The sequence below is a fragment of the Spinacia oleracea genome, chromosome 6, assembly GCF_020520425.1.
Source record: "Spinacia oleracea cultivar Varoflay chromosome 6, BTI_SOV_V1, whole genome shotgun sequence".
Classification (NCBI taxonomy): Eukaryota; Viridiplantae; Streptophyta; class Magnoliopsida; order Caryophyllales; family Amaranthaceae; genus Spinacia; species Spinacia oleracea.
In genome coordinates this window covers 3,448,585-3,474,666 of record NC_079492.1, presented here as the reverse complement: position 1 = coordinate 3,474,666, position 26,082 = coordinate 3,448,585, and the positions used below count along the sequence as shown (strand labels likewise).

General features: G+C 37.4%; 1 protein-coding gene across 1 annotated transcript; it reads left to right on the top strand.

The window, feature by feature from the left end:
• The first annotated feature begins 14,032 nt into the window (after positions 1–14,032).
• LOC110786586 (uncharacterized) lies at positions 14,033–26,071 on the top strand. Its single transcript, XM_056830960.1, has 3 exons — positions 14,033–15,069; positions 25,356–25,636; positions 26,037–26,071. The coding sequence occupies exons 1-3, from the start codon at positions 14,033–14,035 to the stop codon at positions 26,069–26,071; spliced, it is 1,353 nt and encodes a 450-aa protein (XP_056686938.1).
• Positions 26,072–26,082: the final 11 nt, after the last annotated feature.

Here is a 26,082-nt window from a genome sequence, read left to right as displayed (position 1 = left end):
TAATGAAAAAGAACTTAAAAGAAATATTTGATAACTAAATATAACATATATAATGGAAAAAAAGGTACTCGCACACAAACAAATCCAAACATAAAAAAATGTCTTATAATACATCATAATTGTCTTTAATTAAGCTTGAATTAATCGATCTCAATCCACGCAAGTCACCTCGGTTAGTTCACGAGGGCGGGGATGGGGCGGGGCGGGGCGGGTGGGGATGGGGCGAGTCCAACATAAAATCCACACCCGCCCCATCACCCATGGCGGGTAAGACTTTTATTGTAATCCCCCGTAAATTTATAAATTTTATTAATATATTTTAACGTATATTATTTATATTTAAATAGAATTTATGAATTTTAAGTAATGAATATATAATTAACGTATTTTTATTTTACTTTAAGTACGTTCTAAATATTTAACGATTTTTGAACTTTATTTTATTTATAAATTTAATGTATATTTACTTTCATTTAAATATATTCTAAATATTTTAACATTTTGCGCAATCAATAATAATTTTAGAATTTTATATTGAAAAGAATTTGAATTAGGAAAACTCGTTGAATTCGGAAAAACAGTCCTATTCGATTTGACTCAAACACTAAAACCCAAATCCTAATTCTAGGCCCAATTGGGTAAAGCCCAAATCAATAAACCCAAAATAATCCTCCTTCCTCTTTTCTAATTCACGTGAAAACCAAAAAAGAAAAACTATTTCCAAACCCTCCATTCACGTAACTGCTCCTCAACCTCTCTGCCTTTCTCTCCACGCTGCTGTCCCAGCCGCCGTCGTGACTCAGCCACCTGCGACCACCATCACCCATCGCGCCGGTAAGGCCTCCCACCCCTTCTTCTTCGTCCTTTCCTCCTCCTTCATTGTGGTTTCAATTGTTTTTCTCTCCTTTTAATCGTTGTTGTTTGCCCAGCCACACAACCACCGCGAGTTTCCTCTCGTCGCCGCCGCAACGCAGCTGCAACACCGCCTCCGTCACTGCAACCCTGACCGCCGGTAGTCTCTCTTTCCTTCTCTTTCGTTCATTCGTTGCTTCCCTCTTTCTCACTCTGTTTTCTTTGGTTGTTGCCCACGCAAAGCACCACCGAGCCGTCGTTGTTTCCTCTGCCGCCCAGCTTCCTCCGCCGCCCAACTTCCTCGCTGCCGCCGCCCCTGCCGCCGGCCAACTCTCTCTCTCTCCCTCACTTTTGGTTATTTCTCAAACCCTAAGTTATTTAAATCTTTTAATTAAGTTTATTAATTTGAAATTATATTTCTTGAAATTAAATTAATAATTTTTATAGTTAAATTATAATTTTCAGATTTGTGTTGATGTTATTAATTAATTATTTTCGGTTTTGGTTGATTAATATATAAGTTAGGATTTTAATTAGTTTAGTGATTTAATTCATGATTATTGAATGTAAATTATAAGTAATTATGATTAAATTATATTTTCAGATTATATTTTATGTTTAAATAATCAATTTAATTTTCAGATTATGTAATTGAATTGAAATAAGGAATCTATACTAATATATTAAAAGGCGTTGTGGAAAATGTATATGTGTCACGTAGTACTCTCCTCATGCCACATCATCCACTCACAAAGTATTATGTAATGGACAACCAAAAATCAATACAATGAGGTTCGAACACCAGACCTCAAGTGTGGATGATAATTCTCATTACCATCTTAACCAACCACCAATTGTGGTTTATCTCTTCACATTAATTTATAAATAAATGTTCAAATGAAGTCTAAAACAAATAAATTTTTATGTGACTTTTTTCATTTCTATGGACTATTTTGAAAAGAAAAGAAAAAATAAAGCATTATGACAACCATGGAGAATCCTGATGTCATAAGTCTCATAAGATTCAACTATAGGATTGCCTTACATGGCTGCATATATATCTAATTTGGTGTTTATTAATTTGACGCACTTAGTTCCACGAGAAAACAAATTATACAAATTGTAAGATGATATGATTGAAAACTTACTTGCCATGATAAATGACTTAGCGTGTCTGTGTAATTGACTAACTTAACGGATATTTTCTATTCTATAGAATACAAGTATTTTGGTCAAATATTGAGCTGAAGAAAAATCTAAACTTTAGTTATTCAATGTAGCAACTGGGGCATCGCCCGTGCCACACACTAGTTTAATTATTAAAGCATGGATTTTTAAGGTTTTAATATTCTAAAATCATAATCGAATGACTATATATTATTAAAGCTATTATTTTTATGATTTTAAGAACGTTGATTATGTTTTGTGGACGTTTGAAATTATTCTATATTGCTGGAAATTTTAAAAGGGATGTTTTATTGGAGTTTAGAACGTTTTGGGATCATTAGTTTAATAGTTATTATGCTTGGAGGTTATTTAGTTAAGTTTCGATATTTGGGATGGTTCAAAATATGTTTAGGATGTATTTAGAGTACTTTAGTATTGATGTAAATTGTTGGATATTGATTGAGAATTTTATTGGTTGTTTTTAGGCGGGAATTCTCTTTAGGCGACTTTTGAAAGTGTTAAAGTGGCCTATCAGTTTGTTTACACAAGGTACGTACATACCTGTGTGCTTGAAATGTGTGTGATATGTTGAAACCATGTTGAAATTGTTGATGAACTTGGTTATGTTGAAAGTGCATGTTTAATATTGTTGGATGGACATGTTGAGCATATATATTTCGTTATGAGAATTATAACATGTTAGTATGGATTATTGATGCAAACATGTCAGTTGGGAACTTTATTTTATATACATTAATTCAGATCGATTGATCGTTGTTCCCTTTTAGTTTTTCACTACTTTATGAGGGTCGAGAACCTTGTTTAGTAAGTTGAAACCTTATACCCATATGGAGGGTTGAACAGTATTAAAGGAAAGGTTGAATTAATTGGAATATGTCTTGATTGACATCTCTGTGATCACTTACTTAATTCCAAGATAAAAACAGTCGTGAATAAATGTTGTTTGTATGCCTTATGTGATTGTTGAGTCACAACATAGTTTAATTTATAAATCATGTAAAGTGAAACTGAGTAGCAATAGCTTTAGACTGTGCACGTCTAAAGTGACGGACAATCAGGAGTTGGGGTCATGGGTAGCCTATTCCTTTTTTTGGGGCCGGATTGATCACCGGTTCTATTTTATTCAAAAGTCCCTCGATATCGCAGGTCATTGGGGTTTACGGAGTCGCGCCCGTACCTCGTCTTCCTTAGTGAAGAAGAAGTTTCTAGTAGCAACTCGGTCCATTGACTATTTCAATTAAAATAATGTTATTGTTATAAAAGTCTGGTCCAGTCTAGCCTAGTCTAGTCAAGTGTGGTCGTCAAACTAACATGTTTTGTCTGCCCTTACGCGTGTTTTATTAGAATCATGTTAGGGTTGTTCGTTTATTAGTATCATGTTAGGATTGTTTTTGTTTTAGTATGTAGTACTCAGCTTTGCTGATTACGTGCTTTGTTTGTGTGTGTTGATCATGGCTATGCCATATTGATCCTGTGATGACCCATTTTGGTGAGCAGTCTCTAAGGATCAATAAGCGTTGCCATCTACAGGTTTGAAGATGATGCATCATGGGGATCGGGATTAGAGAGCTTGTATTTAGTTTCGTTTTGCTAAGTAACTTGGTTTGTTAATTTAGACTTTAAACTTATCGTACTATTTATATTCCCTTATTTTCGTTGGTTGGTTTTTGGGATTAAACCTGTAATCGATTATTTATAAACCTAAAGTTAGTTTTATGTTTTCCGCTGTAAAATTCTGAATAAGCCGTTACGTTTTCACACGGGCGATAATGCTTTGATAATTCTCTACGTTTTATATTAAAAGATTATTTTAGAAAAGAGAGAATTGTCGGGGTGTTACATTTATACCCATCCCCGCCCCATCACCCATCAAACCTCCCCCCCATCCCCGCCTACTTGGGGAGGATGTGGGGCGGGTCTCCCATAAAACCCGCCCCACTGACATCTCTAAATGCAGCCTTTAAGCCCAAAGAGATATTTCATATTTGGAGTAAACCCAAAGTTAGGAAATTATGATCGTTAAAAATTGACTCGATATGGTTGACATCCAACAAAATCCTAATTGCTCTGGAAAAAATACATCATATATTCAATCCGCATGAGTGCAACGATCCCGCACAAAATATTATCTGATTATAGACGATACGTATCCGACTGGTGACTCAATTTGACAGCATTATCCAAAATCAGTAAAAACTTAAACCTTTCAAAGAAGATCGTATGTAGTTAGATTTTTCCGGAGAAATGATGAGTTAGATAAAACATACTTTGTATGAATTACATATAAATATCAGTGAGATATTCATTGCATGCATTTATATTCAGTAAAATATTACTTCGTATATGGTTTGTATTAAGATTCGAACCTGCGATCTCCAGTTTCAAATACATGGTACAAGAGCATTATTCCATTAAGCTATATTTTTTTTTTCATGTTATCTTTGCAAAAAGATTATTAATATAATATTAAATAATTATACACATAATAATCCGGGACATTGCCGGGCCCGAATACTAGTTATTTGGCCGAAATCCGCTGCGGATGTAAATATCTTAATTTGTACCCAAATAATCTTGTGACTTGTGTTTCATCTTGACCCATTTTTTCATCTTTCAATTCATGACTTGGTCATCAACTCATCACTAATCTTTACCAAGTGGGATAACATGATTGGCCATTTAGCATCATCCTCGTGTTACTATTTGATGCAAACTTTTCCGCAATTGCATTTTCCTAGAAAAGAACTACTGTAGAACAAATTCGAGACTTTGAATGTTTCTAAATGCATATGTTATGCCACATTTTTTGTACGTAGTGACCAATTTATTTTTTATTTTTTTACTTTTTCCGGTAGAAATTTCCTCAACTTTCTATGTATATAAATTGGTAATAAACAATATATGTACGTCGTAACGTAAAAAATAATATGCCTTCTTTTTTGAGCTTGTTATTTAGTTGCATTCAACCTTCAGGCCACCTATAAGATTGCTTTTGCTTGTGAAAAAGCGGCCGCAGCAAGCGACGCAAAAGTTGGTGAGGCGTCGGAAAAGAGGAACTCTGAGATTAAAAGATCTTCGACGCCGATTGCAGTGTCTTATTTTTCCGGCAATGGAGCAAGATTTTCTCACTTACGGTGATTTCATTTGTGGAATTTGTTAAATTTTTACCTCGTTTACCATAGTAATCTAGTAGATCGATGAACTATTTTCATATGCAAATGTTTACAAATGTGTTATTCTTTATTATTTCTTCTGCTTTATTTTTTACTACACATTACAATGCAACATATATTTTAAATTAAATTTGTAAAGGCTTTAATAATAATACGGAGTAATATATTTTATCTTTGATATATCGTGCTCGAAGCTTTAATTATATTAATTATACACTTAAAATTAACGGATTTTTCATAAAATACCCATGTGTTTTGGCGTAATTCACCAAATGCCCCCAACATTTAATTATACGTAAAATGCCCTTCACAAACTGTACAATATCATTAAATCCCCTCAGAGTTAACAAACATTAATTTGTCGTCAGTGTAAGATTAAAATGTTGAAGGTACTTTTTGTAAAGTTTGATCCAGTTGCTTTTTCTGCTATTGAACAGACTTCACATTACTGTCCAAAATCTCCTTAGAAACGGTCCAAAATCTCCTTAGAAACAAACCTTTCTTTAATGTTCCGTTGAACGATTTCCTTTATGTGACAATCACATCTTCTAATTTATAATTTTACAAGGGGATGTTTAATTTAATTTTTTTAAAATCTAACATGAGGATGTCCGTCTGAATAAAATGACAATGCATTTTCAAGAAACCTCCATTTGTGCTGGAGTTTGGCGTCATATTTCTCTAACTTTCTTCCACAATTACCATAGAAATTTGTTACAATTTGTTTATTAGGGATATGAGCATGGTGTCATTGTGCAATGCGTTCACGTTATTTATAAAATTATTACACACGTTGGAGAAACGAGAAGGAAATGTCAATTTCTCATAACTCTAGCTAGATAGTCGGAATTTTTAATGTAAATAATATTTTTAGCTATGTTTGTTATAATTACGTTCTTAGGCTTTCTACCTAACGTTTCCCCTAAAAATAAAAATGTTCTTTGACTTAATAATCTCATTTTTTTTAACTTAAGAAATGTAGCATACTAGATCGATGCCCGTATAAGTTAACCAAGCCTAATGAATAGTTATTCCTATAAAAGTTGGAAAAGATAAGGGATTTCCGTCCCCAAGCTACTCTGATTATGGTATTTGGTGCTTATATTGGTGCTTATATTGGTGCTTATGTTATATATATAGGAGTATATCTCTAGATTCTTCTACTCCTATCATATATCTAGATTTTCTTGGCTAGCTCCTAGATATTTCCTAATTTTATTCTAAATTAAAATTTACAATAATATATTTCTAGATTTTTCTAGATTAATATTCTAATAGTTTTGACCAAAGTTTCCATCAAACGTTTTACGTACCTTCATCTCTTACGTCAAAACAATTACTTGTAATTAATTATCGAATTAAAGATCACAAAAAAACTGTGCATAATTTGAATTGCAATGACGTATAAAATCGTCCAAGAAAATGTATTTCAAATGGCAACGATGACGAAAATGTAAACCCCTTGCACAAGAGTATGAGCTTTCCAATGCAACATTTTAAAATGTTTCTTAAGAAGATGATACCTAAAAAGTCAATTATACCACCCCATAATAATAGAAACTAAAACTTTTTAAAGCAGAGTGTCTATAATTGTGATTTTTGATAATGTTTATTTTTTGTAAAACAATAAGGGGAAACTATAAGCAGTATTGATGGTTATGTAGTACAATAAGTTCCTCAAATGGACATTCACAATCCTCATCCTCTTAAGTAATGCTCTCTTATTGCCCTGAAAACAAAACGTAAAGTACAAATTCTACATAGGTAAGATTATAAAAATACTTTCACACAAATATACATTATTTTGAAAAGAAACCCTTTGACATTGAGGCAGACACGTGGAGCACGTTAGAATAACGCCGCCCCGGGACAATTCCTCCGGGTACGTGCGAGCCTCAAAAATCACGGCCCGACCCGAGCACGAAAAAAGCACGGCCCGACATGGGGCATAAAGTCATGGGCCGGCCCAGGAACTAAATTTTTTGGAAAAAGCACGACAAGATACGACACAGCACGACAAACCACACTAAATTTAGCGAAATTAGCATTAGGCACGACGGGTCGACCCACCCGGTACGAAAGCCCGTGGGGTTGGGCCGGATCTAGGGCCTTGTTTTGAACTTTTCGCCTCGACCCGACCCGATGCAAAGCGGGCCTGACGACCCATGGCCTCGGCCCGTCCCACGATCTATGGGCTCGGCCCAGCCCACGACCATCTTTACTCGAACCGGCTCTCTCCAGGATTCTAGCATCACCCTGGCCTGAACTTCAACTGACACCCCATATTACAGAGTATCACGATCGATATACTTTACATAAATTTTCTAAGAGAATTCTATTCTCTATCAAGTTCACAACCGCGAAAATCTAGCACTAACAGGGAAATACGAGACAGGAATAGGGGCTGAAGATCTTTTGACATCGGATTTGCTCTTTGTTTCGGGTTTTTTCATTCTTTTGTGGCTTGATTCTTCACAATCAACTTGATTATTGGAACTTGAGAAGCAATTGAACATGCTTAGAAATGAAGCCATTTTTTTGAAGTTAAAAATGTTTGATAACTAGGGATATTGTATTGAGTTGTGGTTGATGTCCAAGGATTTCTTTTCGAAGAGGTGTATATATAGAGTGTTGGATGGAGTGATGAGCACGTATTGAGCTGACCATTCAAAGTTTCAAAACCCCCGAAACTTCCTAAGCACACTATCCCAAACCTTTAAAATGTGTGGGATGGAAACACTATGCTTAAGCATAGTGTTTTGAGTCTTATATCCTTGATTTTCACTATTCATAAGGAATTTTTCCTACATCCCTTCCCTTTGTTTGCTCTATCCTATTTGGTAAGCCACCCAAGGTTCAAACCTTGATTCAAGCATTTTCCCAAATTCCTTTTCCTTTCTTTATTTTTCCTTCTTTATTTCCTGCTTTTTTAATTTACTGGCGGTTCTCTTTTCTTTCTGTTTCTTCCTTCCATTTTTCTCTCCTCTGTTTCCCCTTTTGCCTCACCTTCTCCGCCTGTTTCTCCTTCTTCCCCTTGCTCCCTTTGATCCAGCTTTTTGCTTCTTCGCAGTTCGTCTTATCTTGTGCGGCGGTGCTATTCTTCTACGACGATCGGAACTCTTCCAGCCTGTGGGAAGCATTGAATTCATTACCTGACGCAATTGAATTGGTTTAATTAGGCAAACCTTCATTCCTAGATGATCATTCGATTGGTAAATAGTTCATTGCTTCCCACATGCTTGAAATCTTTCCGCCTTTGGTTACTGGTTAGGATGGTGGCTTGATTAATAACTTGATAGGTTGTTAACAGGTATGTTCTATATTTATCATCTACTAATTTTGATTTTTTTTTGCGATTTAGGGTTTTTTCGATTAAATCTTGAATCTGGAAATTGTTGATTGTGTTGCACTAATTTTGGGGGTTTTCTTTTGCAATTTACCTCTTTTTCGATTGCATCTGTAAATTGTTGATTCTGGTGCATTAATCATCTTCAGCCTTATGTTATTTTTTGTTGCTTCCATTAATTCTCTTGATTACATGTTCATTCATAGGTTGGAGTGTTAACTGTGGTGTTTTCTCCCCTTAACTGTGGTGCATTAATCCTTTTTCTCTTGATTTTGGGTTCTGGAATTAATCCTCTTCATTACATGTTAATTCATACTCTACAGTATTACTTATGGTGTTTTAGCTTCACACTTAGATTTCTAAGACAACCCTGTTTTTTGGGTTCAACTTGTGCACATCCCTCTTTTTCCTGGGATAGTACAACCTTCCCCTTACTCTTGGGTTCGGCTTGTGCACATCCCTCTTTTCCTGGGATAGTACAACCTTCCCTTTACTCAAAATCACACCATGCTGCCTTTTTTTATTATCCCTTTTTTTGTGGCTGTGTTTTTGTGGCTGTGTGTGTTAGAGGGCTTTATCAGTTGTCCTTTTTCCAATTTCTAGAACTGCTGGTTTCCAAAATTAGACACCTATATATAAAGGGAGGGGGGTTATCTTTCCTTTTTAGGGTTTTGCTTCACCAGTTGTTTTTCTTTGTTTGGAAAGGTAGTGCAATCAACTTTGCTCCCTTACCAGTTGTTTTCCTTTGTTTGGAAAGGTGGTGCAATCAGCTTTGCTCCCTTTTATTACTCATACTAATAACAAGGTTAAGATTAGATATGTGTTCATGTTAACTCACATAATTAGAGTGGTTGTAATGTTGCTTCTTGATGCTCGTTTGTTGTCAATCTAATGTAATCTTCCTATTTAAAATCCCAAGCCATATGATCTACCAGAAATTTTGTCTACCCTTGACGGAAATCCTCCTACGATCTATGGACATGTATTGGTGAATACTGAATGTGCACTCCTTGGTCCTTTGCTGGTGTTTTTAAAAAAGAACATCCGTTTTTTTCCCATTTGTTTAGTGTTCTTTTGTATACTCTGTGCACATACTTGTAGATTTATTGTCCGTTCTTCTAGGGTGTCATTCTTTCAGTTAACACAAGTTTCTATATAATACAAGATGAGGATCATTATTCACTAAGGTAGTTATGTAGTCATATCCCTAAGCTGTGATGAAATATTGAGATGTTTATGCATTGAGATCCCTAATTCAGTTTGCCGTCTTTATTGGTAACGTCCCTGAATTTCGAGGTTCAATGCTGTAACAAGTTGCCTTGTTGCTTGGTCTTTGTGTTGGCTAGGTCGTCGTGTTTCCTTTTACTGCACTTTTGCCCTGTCACTTGTGTGTGTGTGTGCGCACATACACAATATAGAACTATTTTGTCTATGCATAACTGCCCTTTGATGCTAATTTTTATCCGTGTAGTTTGGAGCGAACACGTGCCTCTGTTTCCAATTTTTGTAATTAGGCATGTTTTATCCAGTTGTTGTTTGACATATATTTGCTAGAGTAGTTAGCTACCTATTTTACGTAAAATGATGTGTAACTGCCGTTTGTTACTGTCTAAGTTTTGCATTTTGGATCCGTGTTTTGATCTGGGGACAACTAATTTAGTAATTTGTTCTTGTCTGTTGTTGCATAGGCAGGACAGGTGTTGCAAGCATCATTGCTCGGTTTGGTTCTGAGTGTTTCCGGCTATCCTTGCTTTGCCTCTTGAGTGCGTTAGGTTAGTGCCCGAACTATTCTGCCTGCTGTTCATTGTGCCGGTTATTATAGTTTTTCCGTCCTGGCCTGCAATACAGGCAGCGTTGGTTTGAATAGATTGTGTTCTTGTTGCTTAGTTGTATGCATATACATGTTTTGCCATTGCCTGCTGGTTTATTAACTCTCTTGGGGGTTACCAAAGCATTCATTTCCGTCCGAGTTTCCTCTTTTTCCCTGTAATATTTGGGTCACAACATTAGAGGTAGTCAACCCTTCAACCGCCCTCTAGCCTTACCCTTTTATGCTTATAGTGTAAGCCCTAGGTGTGCATCCATGTGTGTGGTGATGTTTTGTTCATTGACCTTATTATATATTTTTCTTTGGCTTGTTGTGATAGCATACTGAAATGGGACAATTGGGTAGCAGTTAACATAGCATTGCAATTTTCAGCAGTCACGCACTAATTACTACGGGGTGATTCGGGGTATCAATCTGTTACTATTGGTATGTTTAGTCGTAATATAGATGGAGTATCGTGTATTGTGTGTTTGTTGGTAGTGTTTAAGGTTTACACACTGAAGAGAGTTCAACTGTCCCTGGATATACAGTGCCACTAAAATCCCAAACATATAGGATGGCTCAATATCAATCGAATCCTAATACTATAACTAAGTATGGCTGACGGAGTCACTGTCTCCATGTAGTCTGCCTGACTGAATAGCTACCTATAGTGTGCTTACTTGAATCAGACTGTGACCTATAGTGTGGTTGGCTACAAGAGTTAACGAGAACCTAAGTCTTTTGGAACCGACCCACCTTTTTCAATTGGTCCTAACTGACAACACGTACACACAGCTAATAGTGGTGAGCCTAGCAAGGTTTCCCCCCATTATGTTTACCATACACTTACATCCCAATATTTTAAAAAATCCAGTGTTAGGTCTAGGTTTGTGGTGGGGTGGTTAGCCAACATTTGAGTGTTTTAGTTTTTGTTGCTGCCTGTAGAGCAGTTATACAGTGGGCTAACAAGCTAATTGCCTTGTTCATTTTGCATGGTCATCTGCAATCCTGATTTTAAGTCCAACAGCGATTTCTTGTACTTCTTGCTTTGCTCGGTATGCCTAACCATATACGTGCCCAGACTCAAACTGTTTGCTTGCTTATGTGCCTAAAATCCCCTTAATTTAGCTTTTTCCCATCACAGGTTATGGCAGTGCCACCCGCACAAATCCGTATTCCTTTTCAGCCTCTTTTGAGGCAGGTTGTAGAGTGCTTGCACTTTCCAAAGCCAATGTACGATATGTTAGATATAGATAAAAATAATGTTTGCGTGGCGGTGAGGCCGGGAACGAGTGCAATTGCTTATATGTACATTGGCGGAGAAGCTCCTACACTGGAGGAGTCTTGCGAGAGAGCTGCTGAGAAGGCTGTCCGTAGCCTTATAAAAAAATATGATGTTGTTGTTGAGGATTTTACTTCTGCTAGGAATAGGGCCTTTGAAAGATGTGCGAGGTTGTATCGTCTCAAGAGAGTTGAGTTAGAGGGTATTGAAAGCGGACATCCACAGGTCCTGCCTCCAGAACATCATTGTATGGACATTCGAGTTTCTGTGAAACACGTGCGTCTGGATTATATAGGAGTATTGCGCACCGTGGTTGCCCAGACTCAAGTCTTGCTTGCTCCTATTGAGCATCTCCAGTTTGGGCCTCACACTTGGGTTTGTTGGTTGACATTCACAAGTCCGCACAAGAGTAATTCTATGGAGTCTGTTGTTGGGGATTATACAGAGACTCTTGAGGATGCTAAGCAAAGTGTAGAAAAGAAGGCCATCTATTGCTTGATGCGCCTCTATGCTTTTGAACTTGTAGACGCGAACTATGGGTCTGGGAAATACGCTGCTGTTGTGTATTCTCTTGAACAAGAAAGTTGCTCGACTGTGAGGGAGCGCATGTCCGGGGTTAAAGAAACTATTCAGCCTAGCGCCCTTGTGATTGAGCAAGACTGCTTGACTCCCCGTGGTTGTCCATTTCAGATACCCTCTATGATTACTGCTCCTCTCCCCCCCAAAAAGCGCATGTCCAGACCCTCTTTTGTCAGGCCATCTGTTCCTGGTTCTACTTCTGCAGCCCCGGTCTTCTTTGTTCCACCTGAACTTGACACTGTGTTCAAACGCCGGAAGACTGTTTAACCTACCGAAATAGTTCAACCTTTGGGGTGTGAGCACACCGTGCTCTGTTTCGTGAAACTGCCTCCTCTTTTGATGGGACAAGCCTAGATGTATTCCTAGAATTTAGGTGGCTTGTATATGTAATGTTAGGGGTGATAGTTCTCTTTTGGTTCCCTCTTGCTGTATCGCCATACAGTTTCTCTTTTGTTAGCTGTCAAGCTTGTTAGGTAGTTCAAGTTGTAATGGTGCTATGTTTAGAAATTCTGGTTCGTCGTATATGGCGATCATATGTATGCTTTTAATAGCAGTCAACTTTGTATTGAATCCTTATATCCTTATATTTAAATGAAATTCAGTTTGTTTTGGAACACTCTTCTTTGTATCCTGCTTTACAGTGCTTTTCCCTTTCCTTGATGTATCGTGTCTCACTTCCCTGATGCTGCCTCCTGCTCATGTTTCTTATTGTTAATTGCATTCTAAATTTACCTAGGGTTGTTTGATATGTAAATGTAAGTTGGTGGACACACCAGACTGACATGTATGTCTATTCAGGTCTGTAGGTTGTGTTCTCAGTTATTGAATGTTGGGTTCTGGTTGAGGAGAGGCTCTCACTTGTGTTGTTCGTTTTGTACACAGCGTGTTCTTTGTGCCTTTGTTTGTCGACTTAGCTTATTTTGTGTTTGCAGATTAAACAGCTGATGGTTTGTGCAGGGAACTGGACATTTGGAAATAGGTAGCGTGCCAACTTATGTGATGAGTAAGTTCCTCCGCCTTTTCATGCATGTGGTTTTTTTTATTAAGTGTCTTACACATAGCCTGCTATGAATTCTGTTAAACATAGATCAATTCTTGAGTAGTTCGTATGTAAGCCGTCCAAGATGCAGCAAGCGCATGAGGAGTGTGCAGGCCATGGCTGAGCCTGCAGGTTCATGCAGGTAATGGTATATAACAAAGCCTTGTTCCATAGTTACTTTGCATGTTTATAAACAGGCTTATTCGTTGTTTTACAGTGAGTCGCCTGAGGTTAGAACACAACCACCCAAGAAACCGAGGCCAAAGAATACTAGGCCAAAACCACCAAGTACTTTTAAACATGTCCTTAAATCATCTTAATTATTAACACCTGGTTAAATATCCATCGCTAATATGTATACTCTATGAACCAGAGGTGCCTGCTGCAGTTATTGGACATCCATTACCAGCTGCACCTCTTGCACTACCTCCACCTAAATATTGCCCAAAATGTTCTGCAAAGAAGTTCCAATTTGAGTCGCTGCACTTTTGTTGCGGCAATGGAGAAATTAAACTAGCTTCCAATGCATACCCAGATGAGCTTGTAAAGCTATTTGATTCCCGAGACAGTGATGCTGTGCATTTCAGAACATATGCACGGCTTTACAATAATCTATTTGCTTTTAGCTCCCTTGGGGGGGACTTAAGTTCGAAGACCGAAAAAGGCATATATGTATTTAATCTACATGGGCAAATATATCACTATCTCCCTAATTTGCTTCCCACTAATGACAACCCTAAATATTTGCAACTATACTTTTATGATGGCCAACACGAGGCTGAAAATCGGGTTCGATCTGTTTGAGATGTTTCCATCGGTGTTGCCTCTGCAAATACATCTTCTTAACTTGCAGACAATCCAGGTAATGCCTCATGAGAATTTAGACGAGATCATTTTAAATGATAAAAGATCTCGAACTCAACTTACAGAATTCTTTAGGATGAATGCTGCCACACCTAATGGAACGGGCTATACATATGCAGAATTTCCAGAGCACTATAAGTGGGAGGGTAAAGAATGGAAAAAAAGAAGCAACAAGACCGTTGTTGTTGGCAGGCTCACTTTTGTAGCACCTGCTGAAGGGGAACGTTACTTCCTCAGATTATTACTGATGCATGTGGATAGCCCGCGATCCTTTGATCATCTCCGAACTGTTGATGGATATAAGTGTGCCACTTTTCAGGAGACGGCTCTGCGGCTGAAATTGCTAGAGGAAGACAACGCTGTCGACTTGTGCTTAGCTGAAGCGTGTGAAGTGCAAATGCCGACTGCATTCCGACAGCTCTTTTCAACAGTGCTGATCTTCTGCCAGCCAAGTGACCCCAATGCCCTCTGGTTAAAATACTACGACGCTCTCTCTGAAGATTATAGGCACCAGTTTCCGAGTTCTGACAGCAGGTCAAGGGAGCTCACTGTTAGATCTGTTGAGCAATCTCTTGAAGCAATGGGGAAATCATTTAGAGACTTTGGCCTACAACATTTAAATGATTTTCAAGATGAAGAGTTCAGGCGAACAAAAGACATTATCGATGCACTTGATGCACCGATACCTCGGGACTGTATTGATGCCCGTAACACATTAAACCAAGCACAGCAGGAGGCATTTGACAGCATTATTGACCACGTTCTTAAAGGGAAACCTGGTGCATTATTCATAGACGGGCCCGGAGGAACAGGTAAAACCTTCCTATACAATGCTCTCTATGCAGAGGTTCGTTTGATGAACAAGATTGTCCTACCAACTGCGACATCTGGAATTGCAGCATCAAATATACCTTCTGGGAGGATTGCTCACTCTCGGTTTAAAATCCCGATAGATTCTGATGCTTCCCTTGCTTGCGATGTTCCTAAACAGGGCAGTCTTGCATGTTCAAGAGCAAGCATCGAGCGACAAAGGAATTAGGAAATGCACACTTGTCCCTAAGGACAAGTGGGAGACTGAAGGAAATAATGCCCTTGGTCCAAGTATGCATTCTATGTTAAGTCTAATAAATGCGGTTCAGTATTAATTAACAAGTTAATAATTCAGTGAGATCAAGTGAGCTGAATGCCTAGCTAGAGGCCGCTTCAGTTCAAGTGGAATTAATGATATTAATCCACAGCTTACTCTTGACTGAACCCGTAGGGTCACACAAATAGTACGTAAACGGATCAAGTATTTAATGGCATTAAATACTCCATCTATGGATATTCGGAATCGACGGATCTTGGTTTCAGTGGGAGCTGAGATCGTCACAGGCAAGAAATGAATACTCCGGAAACGATGATATTGCCGGAAACGGAAATATGGATCGTATCGGAAATATAAATATTATCCAAGTCGTAGATGTTGCCGGAAACGGAAACATGGTACGTATCGGAAAATATTATCGGAAATGGAAATATTGCCGGAATCGGAAATATTGCCGGAAACGGAAATATTGTCTGAATCGGAAATATTATCGGAATCGGAAAATAATTCCGGAAACGGAAATATTAAATATTTGTTCGAAACGGAAATTAATTCCGGAATCGGAAATGTTAAATATTGTTCGTATCGGAAATGAATTCCGGAATCGGAAAATTAATCGGAAGCGCGTCGTACGAATTAGCATCGGACGAGCTTGCTAGACGAAGGCCCAGCACGAAGCCAGGCCCACGTCCAGCAAGGGAAACGCGCGCCACAACACGCCAGCCCAAGGCTGCGCCAGGCCCACCGCAAGGCAGGCCCAGCGCGCGCCCAAGGCTGCGGCAGTCGTGGGCTGCGTTGCTAGGGCTGTGCGCGCGCGCGCATGGCGCCCCTCGTGGGCTGCTGTGCGTGCGTGTGTGTTTGTGTTCACATACGAAACCTAAAACGTACAGGATTCGTTTAATGATTAAATTCCTAATCCTAAAAGATAAATTAATTAAATAAGAGTTTCACTAGGATTCTAATTTAATTAATTCGTATCCTAGTAGGATTCCAATTCTCTTTCCATACCCCTATAAATATGTGGCCTGGGTTCACAATTTATAACGAGTTTTCAAGTATTCAAAGTGAATTTTTGAGAGAAAAATTCAGTCACATATCTTGCCTAAAAGTGCCGAAAATTATTAGTACCTTAAGGGCGATTCTAGTTGGTCAATCTTGAGGCGGATCCGGACGTGCTGTGGACTATCTACGGAGGGACGACACTTGGAGTCCTAAAGACTTGTTCTTGTTCGGTTCGGGCGCAGCTAGGGAAGGCACGCAACAAAGAGTATGCATCTAAACTATGCTATATGATTATGTGTAAATAATATGTATTCCTGGCTAAATGGTTTTTCCGCATGATTTATGAATTGTCATATGTATCATAACCTAACAGTGGTATCACGAGCCTCTTATTATTTTCATAATCTAAATTGCATGAAAATGGTTAAATATTACAAATTTGCAAGAATTAAAAGGGTTGATTAATTTTCGTAATTGTTAATTAATTGCAAATTGCGTTTATTTAATTATACGTACGCAGTTTTTCGGCAGTTTCTTCGTTACTCATCCAAATCGAGTGATTTTTGTGTCAATTCCGCATGTAAAAGGCATTCTAAAATTTTGACAAAAATAATCTTTTTCTGCCGAACCCAGAATTCTCAAATTCGAAGCCTAACTATGACTTTTCGAAGGTTTTAGTTTTTCGAATGCAAAATTTCGTAAATTTAAGATGTTAAATTAAATATTTGCGATTCTTGTTGATAAATCTTGAATTTTTGATTGACCTACTGTATATGTTTAACAAGTTTGAATGCCTAGCCTTGTTAATTATGCAATCTAATTTGTAGTTATGATTAATTTGTTGAAAATTAGAATAATTTAGAATTAATTTGATTTTCATAATTAATTATAATTTAGTTAGAAACCTATGATTAAAAACCACCATAAAAATTGTAAATTTATGATAAATTTTAAATTTTTATGACCTAGGCTTGAATCCATGATAATCGGAAATCAATTGAATAATAAATTTTCGATTTTTCGCCCTAAAATTATGAAATTAATATTAACTTATTAATTTGTCATTAATTTTAAATATAAATTTTAAATTTTTATGCGATTCGTTCATATAACTTGCACGCACAAAGCAATGGACGCTTTGTGTTACCCTTAAGGGGTGTTGTATAGTGCGGGCATGCGACGACGAGCAAGGGAGCTCGTCGCCCGTGCGGCACGAATGCAATGAGCAGGGGCATGGTGCACGAGCACAAGGCAGCAGCCCTGCCTTGTGTCGTGGGCCACGAGCTATGGATGAATGGGCATGGGCGAAGGCAAGGCATGGCAGTCGCGTGTGGGCAGCAAGCGAGCTGCGCCACAACGCGCACTGCCTCGCGCAAGCGCGCGGAGCGAGCGCAAGCTCGCGTGCCACGAGCGATGCGCCCAGCGTTGATCGCGCGCAATTGCTCGCGCACAGCGAGCGATGGCTCGCGTGCATCAAGCGCTGGAGCGCGCGCAGCAAGCGCTGGCGAGCGCGCACAGCGAGCGATGGCTCGCGTGCGTCGAGCGCTGGCGCGCACGCAGCGAGCACCACTTGTTCGATGGCTGTGTGCGTGTGGCCCATGGGCGTGCGATGCGTAGGGTGTTTGCGTTGCGATTAGATCGTTTTGAATGTTTAATTTGAAATTTTCAGTTTACGTAATTTTAATTAATTTTAAAAAATTAATAATTTCAATTATTTTCTTGGATTTTAATTTTGAATATTGTAATTATAATAAATTTTATTTATTCTAATTATTTTACTAAAATTAAAATCATGAATTAATTTAAATACGACTGAAATTAAGTTAAACTTTTTGGATTCAATTATAAATTCATATGAGCTTTAAATTTTAATTAAATTTGTATATTTCCGGTTAGACTAGAAATACATTTTTATGTTTAAAATTAGTAAAGCATATGAATTTATTGGTTTAAGTGGGAGCCCTTTTAGTCATAAACTCTTGATTAGGTCTACAAATCCTTAAGGTTAAAACAACTTGATTAGAATTAATAAGGACTGAATAATTGGTAGATTATTGGTGCCCTTGATTAATTGCTGCAAATGTTTACGTGATGCATAATGTGTTTTACTAACCAGCTATGTGGGCCATTCATGATAATGAATGGGTGAATGGTATATATTGTATATGTACTGTTTTGCAGGTTATGAAGTGACTAGTATGGCCCAAATAGGATAGAAAATATGGTATGCGCACCATTAATTTGAATGTAATTGGTCTAAAGCACCATTATGCATAAGATTGTGGCTTGATTATGTTGCATGATTAAGGATTTTAGTTCACTTAAAATCTAACCAACATAGTAAGAGCCTTAAGTTCCAAACTTAAAAAATTGAGTTAAAAGGTGCCATGCCAAAATATACACTTGCTTGGATATCCTTTACATCAATCTAGTAATAGTTTTCGCTCAGCGAGGTGTTACTTATTGGTCCTAAAGGGGCAAGGTACACAAATAATTGTGAGTACATGTTAGTTTTGGTGAAACTCAACGATATAAGTAAGGAGTCCTTTTATGTCGTGGCAAAATCGATAGGTTTACCTAATAAGTTCTTAGACGTACCTATCAACCAAGAATAGTTTCTAGACTATTAGCAAAAGGCTTTTGCTTACCTAAGATGTTTTAGGATTAAGTCGACAAACTGTGCTTAGTTCTTCAATGATTTTAGGATCTTGGAATCATTTTATTCACACCTGCCGGAACAATAAATTCGAATAAAATGCTAATAACTTGTTGAAATTGCATGATTGCTTTGATTTTCAAGTTATTATTCATGATAAATGTTTAGACTTTGCATGCTTCAATGTATGTTTTAATTATTGTTTATAATTAAATATCTTGCACTGCAATAAATCCTTTTAGAAAGGTAACAGTAAATTTCCTCGATTGGTAGTGAATTCAAGAACGATTCACGGAAATGAGAGAAAGTGAGCAATTTAAAATGTACGTTTCTTTTAGCGACTTTTATGGTTGTTTTCGAATATCAAAATCGAATGGCAAACCAATTGGTGCTTGTGAATTCAAAATACAATGTAGTTTTGAGATCATAAAGCATTGAGTTTAATACGCTCAGCTTTACCAATGGTTAACAACCTAATATCTTTGTCCATTTAATTCTCGAATGAGTCTAGTCCCTAGACATTCGAATAGATCGATGCTTAGAGAACTTTAGAAGCTTCTGGTAAGATCATCTAGTTGAAACAAAATATTCAACATAAATTAAAATGGTAAAGAACCTTGTTGGTGACATTGGACATGTCTAACAAAGTATAAAAGTCAACACTAAAGAATTCAATTCTTAAGACTATAAGAAAGGGTACAAGAAATAGGAAAACGAGGAACAAATGAAAGGAATTTACGATTCCGTTTCTACCTATAAATTTATGTTTAAAGAGAAGTGACCTAGCAATCAAACTTCCTTGGTATCATATACCGCTTGAGGTTCTTACTTCGGTAATAACTCAAACAATGGAAGCTAGGATACACTAATGACCTACAAGTGGGAAATGAAGCATGGCAATGCTACATTAGTTGTAGGGTCATCTAGTTTGTTTTAAGTCCTTTCAAAGGCTGGAACTAAATGGCTATTTTGTTCCATAATCAGCATACCTAAATTTCTGCTTCAAACACAGAAAGACTCACATTCAGAAGAACAAAAACAATGCTTGTTTGTTTGTTTATTTGAATGAAATGGTCATTTACGGAATGAGTCAATATGCTTGATTAAAACAAACAACTCTTTAAAGAACTTTACTAGGTTCAAATCAACCCCTTGATTTGAGTTCCACAAATCTTTGGCATTGTTGCTTAGACCATATCAACAAGTTAACATTCAAAAGCTCTATTTTAATGGACTTTTGAAAGTTGGTTGATTTCTAGATCAACTTAAGACAAGCTAGTCTTACTTGTTGAAAGTAACAAAAGATATGAACTATTGTTAGAACGCCTAGACGATAGAGTTCAAAGCTAAAGAAAGGTTTTATGACTTTATTATTTCACATGGATTTGAGTGAATATAGGTTTATTTACTCAAATGTGATATAAGTTGAATCTGTTTGGCTAGTTCAAAGATTCAGAAGTATAAAATCCACTTGGCAAGAAATCATAAAGATCTAGGTTAGATCATGTTCAGGATTACTTGAGACCAAATATGATCATCAATGATTGTATGTTGTAATTTCACAATCTAGGTCCATAAGATATGGCATATCTTAGTTGGAATAATCGAAGTCAATTAGTACTTGATTTGATTAATGATGAATCATAAAGACTTTTCCTATAATTTCTAAAACAAAATGCTCAACTACCACCAAACTAAACCAAATTCGTCAAAGCTATTGAAAAGTAATTTCAGAATAACTTTTCATAAAATATATCTAGAGAGTTGCAAAACTCAGTGGGAGCTTAGTGTTTGTCATTCGACAAACTAAGGCCCAAGTATAGATATATGTTTCATTGTGATTTATTCAAATGAGACACAAGGGTATTGTTTCTACCACGAAATTTTGAGAACATAATGTTTGTTTGCTCGAAATAATGTCCTTTTGGAGATTCGTTTCCAAAATGAAAAGTGGGAGAAAAAGACCTCGAAAGTCTTCGAGGCGAACAACAAACATAAACGGACATTCCGGAGGCTTTTCGAAGTGCTTCAGAAAATCCGAACTTATTCTGTAAGGACTTTACAAGTGGCTTTAAAGAATAGACATCTCTTAGAAGACTTTACAAGTGCTTCAAGGAGAACAGAATATTCAAAGGACTTTTAAGTGGCTATTGATATTCTATTGTTTGATGTTCTATACCCAAGTAGGCATAGAATTCAAGTCACTGAAACTATGAGATTCTTCTACTAAATAGTGAAGAAACATAGAGATCAGGTCAATGAAACTATGAGATTCTTCTATTAAATAGTGAAGAAACCTACAACTTGCAGTCAAACTATTATCATGTAGATTAATGAGTTTGTGACCTGTAAGAAAGCTATGACGAAAACCCAGATTCCCTAAAATGGTTAGAGGCCATATATAGACTATATGTTTAATTGGTTAAAGGCCATAAAACATACTCAATGTTTTGATGACAAAATTGAAATTTTGTTGATTTGCAAGAATAGTTTCACACCTAATGGTTGCAAGTTTGTTTTAAGGATAAAAACCATCAAACATGGAATTGTGTTCACACACAAAGCTAGATTAGTTGCTAAAGGTTAAAAGCAAATTCATGGCATGGATTGTGTTGAAACCTCATGCAAAATCGTAATGCTTAAGTCTATAATTCAAGCAATGATTGCATATTGGTACATATGGCAATTGGATGACAAAACGTATTCCTCAATCAAATGTTGGAATATAATATGTACATAGTATGTCATAGAATTTGTGGATCCAAATAAATGCTTGAAAAGGAAAGCTAGCTTATAAAATCTAAGTATAGATTTAAGCAAGCAATTGGGAATTGGAACTGTATTTTAAGTGAAGCTAATAAGCATTTTAGTTTCATAAAATATACATGATTCTTATAGATATATAAGAAGTTTAGTGGGAGTACTTAAAACTTAATTGGTCCTATGTGTATTACACACATATCTCTCTATTGTGAAACAACATTCAAATGCTAATGACTTAGATTTGAAATTATTCATCAATGATGGACCATGGCGAAACTTAGAACATACTGGGTACTAAGATCTATTTACAAAGATCTTATAATATTGTTTTGGATTAAGTAATGGCATTTACTAAATCAAACACGAAATACTCCATTGGAGATATTCGACCCATGTGAATAAATCTAAGTAAAAGAATGTTTGAACTATGTATAAGCATTTACTAAGTTAAAACATCAAAGGATCTAAGTGAGATTCTTAACCTATATTATATGTCAAAGAATGTAGCTGGATTCAGTATCTACTGAAATTGAATGAGCTAAAGTTACATGAATAGAATTCAATTGAGAATTATTCTGCAAAAGAATTTATCATGTATGATATAATATGAGGATCGCCAAAAACGTATCGTATGACTTTAGGCATGACGAACATATACCAATCTCTATTAATCTAAGTGAAGATCAACTAGATTGAGATCAAGAATACTTATGGTACTTGAAAAGAGTACATAGGAATAGTTCTTGATTCAAGGAAATAAAGATATGCTAAATATTGATGCTACACACATAAACACTGGCAAAGGATCAAGCAAGACCCTTTGGAGTTAACCATTGACAAGGACGAGCTAAAGAGCATCGTGTTTCGAAATGGCAACATGGATTGGAGACCATGCGTTGTTGCGTGGGAAATTAAAATATTAATTTCTATGTTCTAAGATACAGCTGGAAAGTCTTCCACATATATGTGAACTGCTTGGATAAGCAAATCCAAACAAAGCATCACTAGCAACCTAAACAGTTGAAGTAAAAGTACTTATTGCCTAAGAAGTAATAAAACAGGGTTGTTTATGTTAAAGAGTTCTTCACTAAACTTGGGAAGATCACCTATCTGCTGGCTTGATGGTTCTTCATTGAAAAATGCGTAGAACCACTCTTGAAGCAAGAAAAAGGTCTGCTAACTTGATGGTTCTTCATTGAGAAATGCGTAGAACCACCATTGTAGCGAGAAAGACTAGATCACAAAATAAACATACTCAAAAGATCTTATCATCTATCTCGAAGAACATTCGATGAAAAGGATATTAAGATTGGCAAAGCATGATAACTAAACCTATGCAACAAGTGAGAAGCAACACTTACATTGTAGCACTGGAAATCAAGCATAGCTTTGAAATTCCATGAACTGTTTTAGAAGATGGGTTTGAGGCCCATGGTTGTAAAACATTGGGGTTGAACATTTATCATATATGAAATGCATTTTCATATTCCATTTAATCTTGGTTTAGTATTAAATGATGAGTCCCTTCAATTTGATGATATATTCAAGATAGACTGTCAGGACCAGTCCTGTGACTAAGAAATTTCTATCAAGTGAACTTGAATGTCAAAGGTTGAAAATGGTCCCTAGTCGGAGTTTTCTATAAAATTGGACGCATAGAAAACGTTAGACGATTAGAATGCAAGATGACTAGTAGTTTTGTTTCTTGAACTATGTGGACATGGCAATGTCATAATCATTTGCATAGATACTTACTTTGGGAAGACTAGTATCGGACAAGACCTATGAAACTTTACTGTAAGAGATGAAAATCTGTCATAAGTAAATTTCATTAAAATTATTAGACACTAAATCCTCAATACCTGAGTGATTTGAGATTACTTGTTTGAGAACTGGTTACTTTGACGTTGACCAACCGTCGCACCGTAAAAGGAGGCTATAAAGGCAACGCTCAGGTAATCACCTATCAAACGAAGTCTAGTCTCAAGATCACAAGACTGGGATTGTCCTCCCATAAATCGGGATGAGATGCTTAAAAGTTGTACAAGGCCACTCGGAGAGCTAGAAACTGTGAAATGCATGGCCGTGCTCGGATGAATCATAGGCTATGATTATCTGTTTATTTGATCAGTTGAACTCTGAAACCGAGGAACACCTCTGGACATAATAAGGATGACAACTCTTACTTTATGTTCAAGAGCAAGCATCGAGCGACAAAGGAATTAGGAAATGCACACTTGTCCCTAAGGACAAGTGGGAGACTGAAGGAAATAATGCCCTTGGTCCAAGTATGCATTCTATGTTAAGTCTAATAAATGCGGTTCAGTATTAATTAACAAGTTAATAATTCAGTGAGATCAAGTGAGCTGAATGCCTAGCTAGAGGCCGCTTCAGTTCAAGTGGAATTAATGATATTAATCCACAGCTTACTCTTGACTGAACCCGTAGGGTCACACAAATAGTACGTAAACGGATCAAGTATTTAATGGCATTAAATACTCCATCTATGGATATTCGGAATCGACGGATCTTGGTTTCAGTGGGAGCTGAGATCGTCACAGGCAAGAAATGAATACTCCGGAAACGATGATATTGCCGGAAACGGAAATATGGATCGTATCGGAAATATAAATATTATCCAAGTCGTAGATGTTGCCGGAAACGGAAACATGGTACGTATCGGAAAATATTATCGGAAATGGAAATATTGCCGGAATCGGAAATATTGCCGGAAACGGAAATATTGTCTGAATCGGAAATATTATCGGAATCGGAAAATAATTCCGGAAACGGAAATATTAAATATTTGTTCGAAACGGAAATTAATTCCGGAATCGGAAATGTTAAATATTGTTCGTATCGGAAATGAATTCCGGAATCGGAAAATTAATCGGAAGCGCGTGGTACGAATTAGCATCGGACGAGCTTGCTAGACGAAGGCCCAGCACGAAGCCAGGCCCACGTCCAGCAAGGGAAACGCGCGCCACAACACGCCAGCCCAAGGCTGCGCCAGGCCCACCGCAAGGCAGGCCCAGCGCGCGCCCAAGGCTGCGGCAGTCGTGGGCTGCATTGCTAGGGCTGTGCGCGCGCGCGCATGGCGCCCCTCGTGGGCTGCTGTGCGTGCGTGTGTGTTTGTGTTCACATACGAAACCTAAAACGTACAGGATTCGTTTAATGATTAAATTCCTAATCCTAAAAGATAAATTAATTAAATAAGAGTTTCACTAGGATTCTAATTTAATTAATTCGTATCCTAGTAGGATTCCAATTCTCTTTCCATACCCCTATAAATATGTGGCCTGGGTTCACAATTTATAACGAGTTTTCAAGTATTCAAAGTGAGTTTTTGAGAGAAAAATTCAGTCACATATCTTGCCTAAAAGTGCCGAAAATTATTAGTACCTTAAGGGCGATTCTAGTTGGTCAATCTTGAGGCGGATCCGGACGTGCTGTGGACTATCTACGGAGGGACGACACTTGGAGTCCTAAAGACTTGTTCTTGTTCGGTTCGGGCGCAGCTAGGGAAGGCACGCAACAAAGAGTATGCATCTATACTATGCTATATGATTATGTGTAAATAATATGTATTCCTGGCTAAATGGTTTTTCCGCATGATTTATGAATTGTCATATGTATCATAACCTAACATGAGGTCGCTTCTGATCCTATTGCCGAACTTACTGCAATTGCATTCCCCGAGGTAGATGTTTGCAGGTCCACCCCAGGCAATTTCACAACAACGGCTATACTGACCCCCCTGAATGAAGATGTTGATGATATCAATGCTACCCTGATAGACAAATTCCCTGGAGAATCTGTTATGTACAGGAGTTTTGATACAGTTCTTGATGATAATAGCGCGATCTATCCTCCTGAATTTATACACACCCTCTGCCCAGGTGGAATGAGCCCATACAAGCTCGTCTTGAAGAAAAATTGTCCAGTTCTTCTGCTTCGCAATATCCTTCCTTCGTCTGGCCTGTGCAATGGGACACGTATGATATGCAAGAATTTCTACCCGAATCTGATTGAATGCATGATCACGACTGGGCAGCACAGCGGAAGCCATGTTTTTATACCCCGAATTAGGCTTCGGCCGTCTGCATCTTCCAATTATCCTTTCCAATTTCAGAGGAAACAATTCCCTATAAAACTAAGCTTTGCAATGACGATAAACAAGTCACAAGGGCAAACATACACTAAGCCAAGTCTCCATCTATCTTCCCCAGCCGTGTTTCTCCCATGGTCAGCTTTATGTGGCATTGTCTCGTGCTAGAAAAGCATGTAACGTCAAAGTTGTTTCAAAACAATCTCCGGAACACCAACCTGAGCACCATGTTAGAAATTTCATCTCTTATGATGTGCTCAGATTAGCCGGTATCATATGATATACAGGTAATCTATCACAAACCTTTTTATCTGCTTCCTGATTGTGCATTTA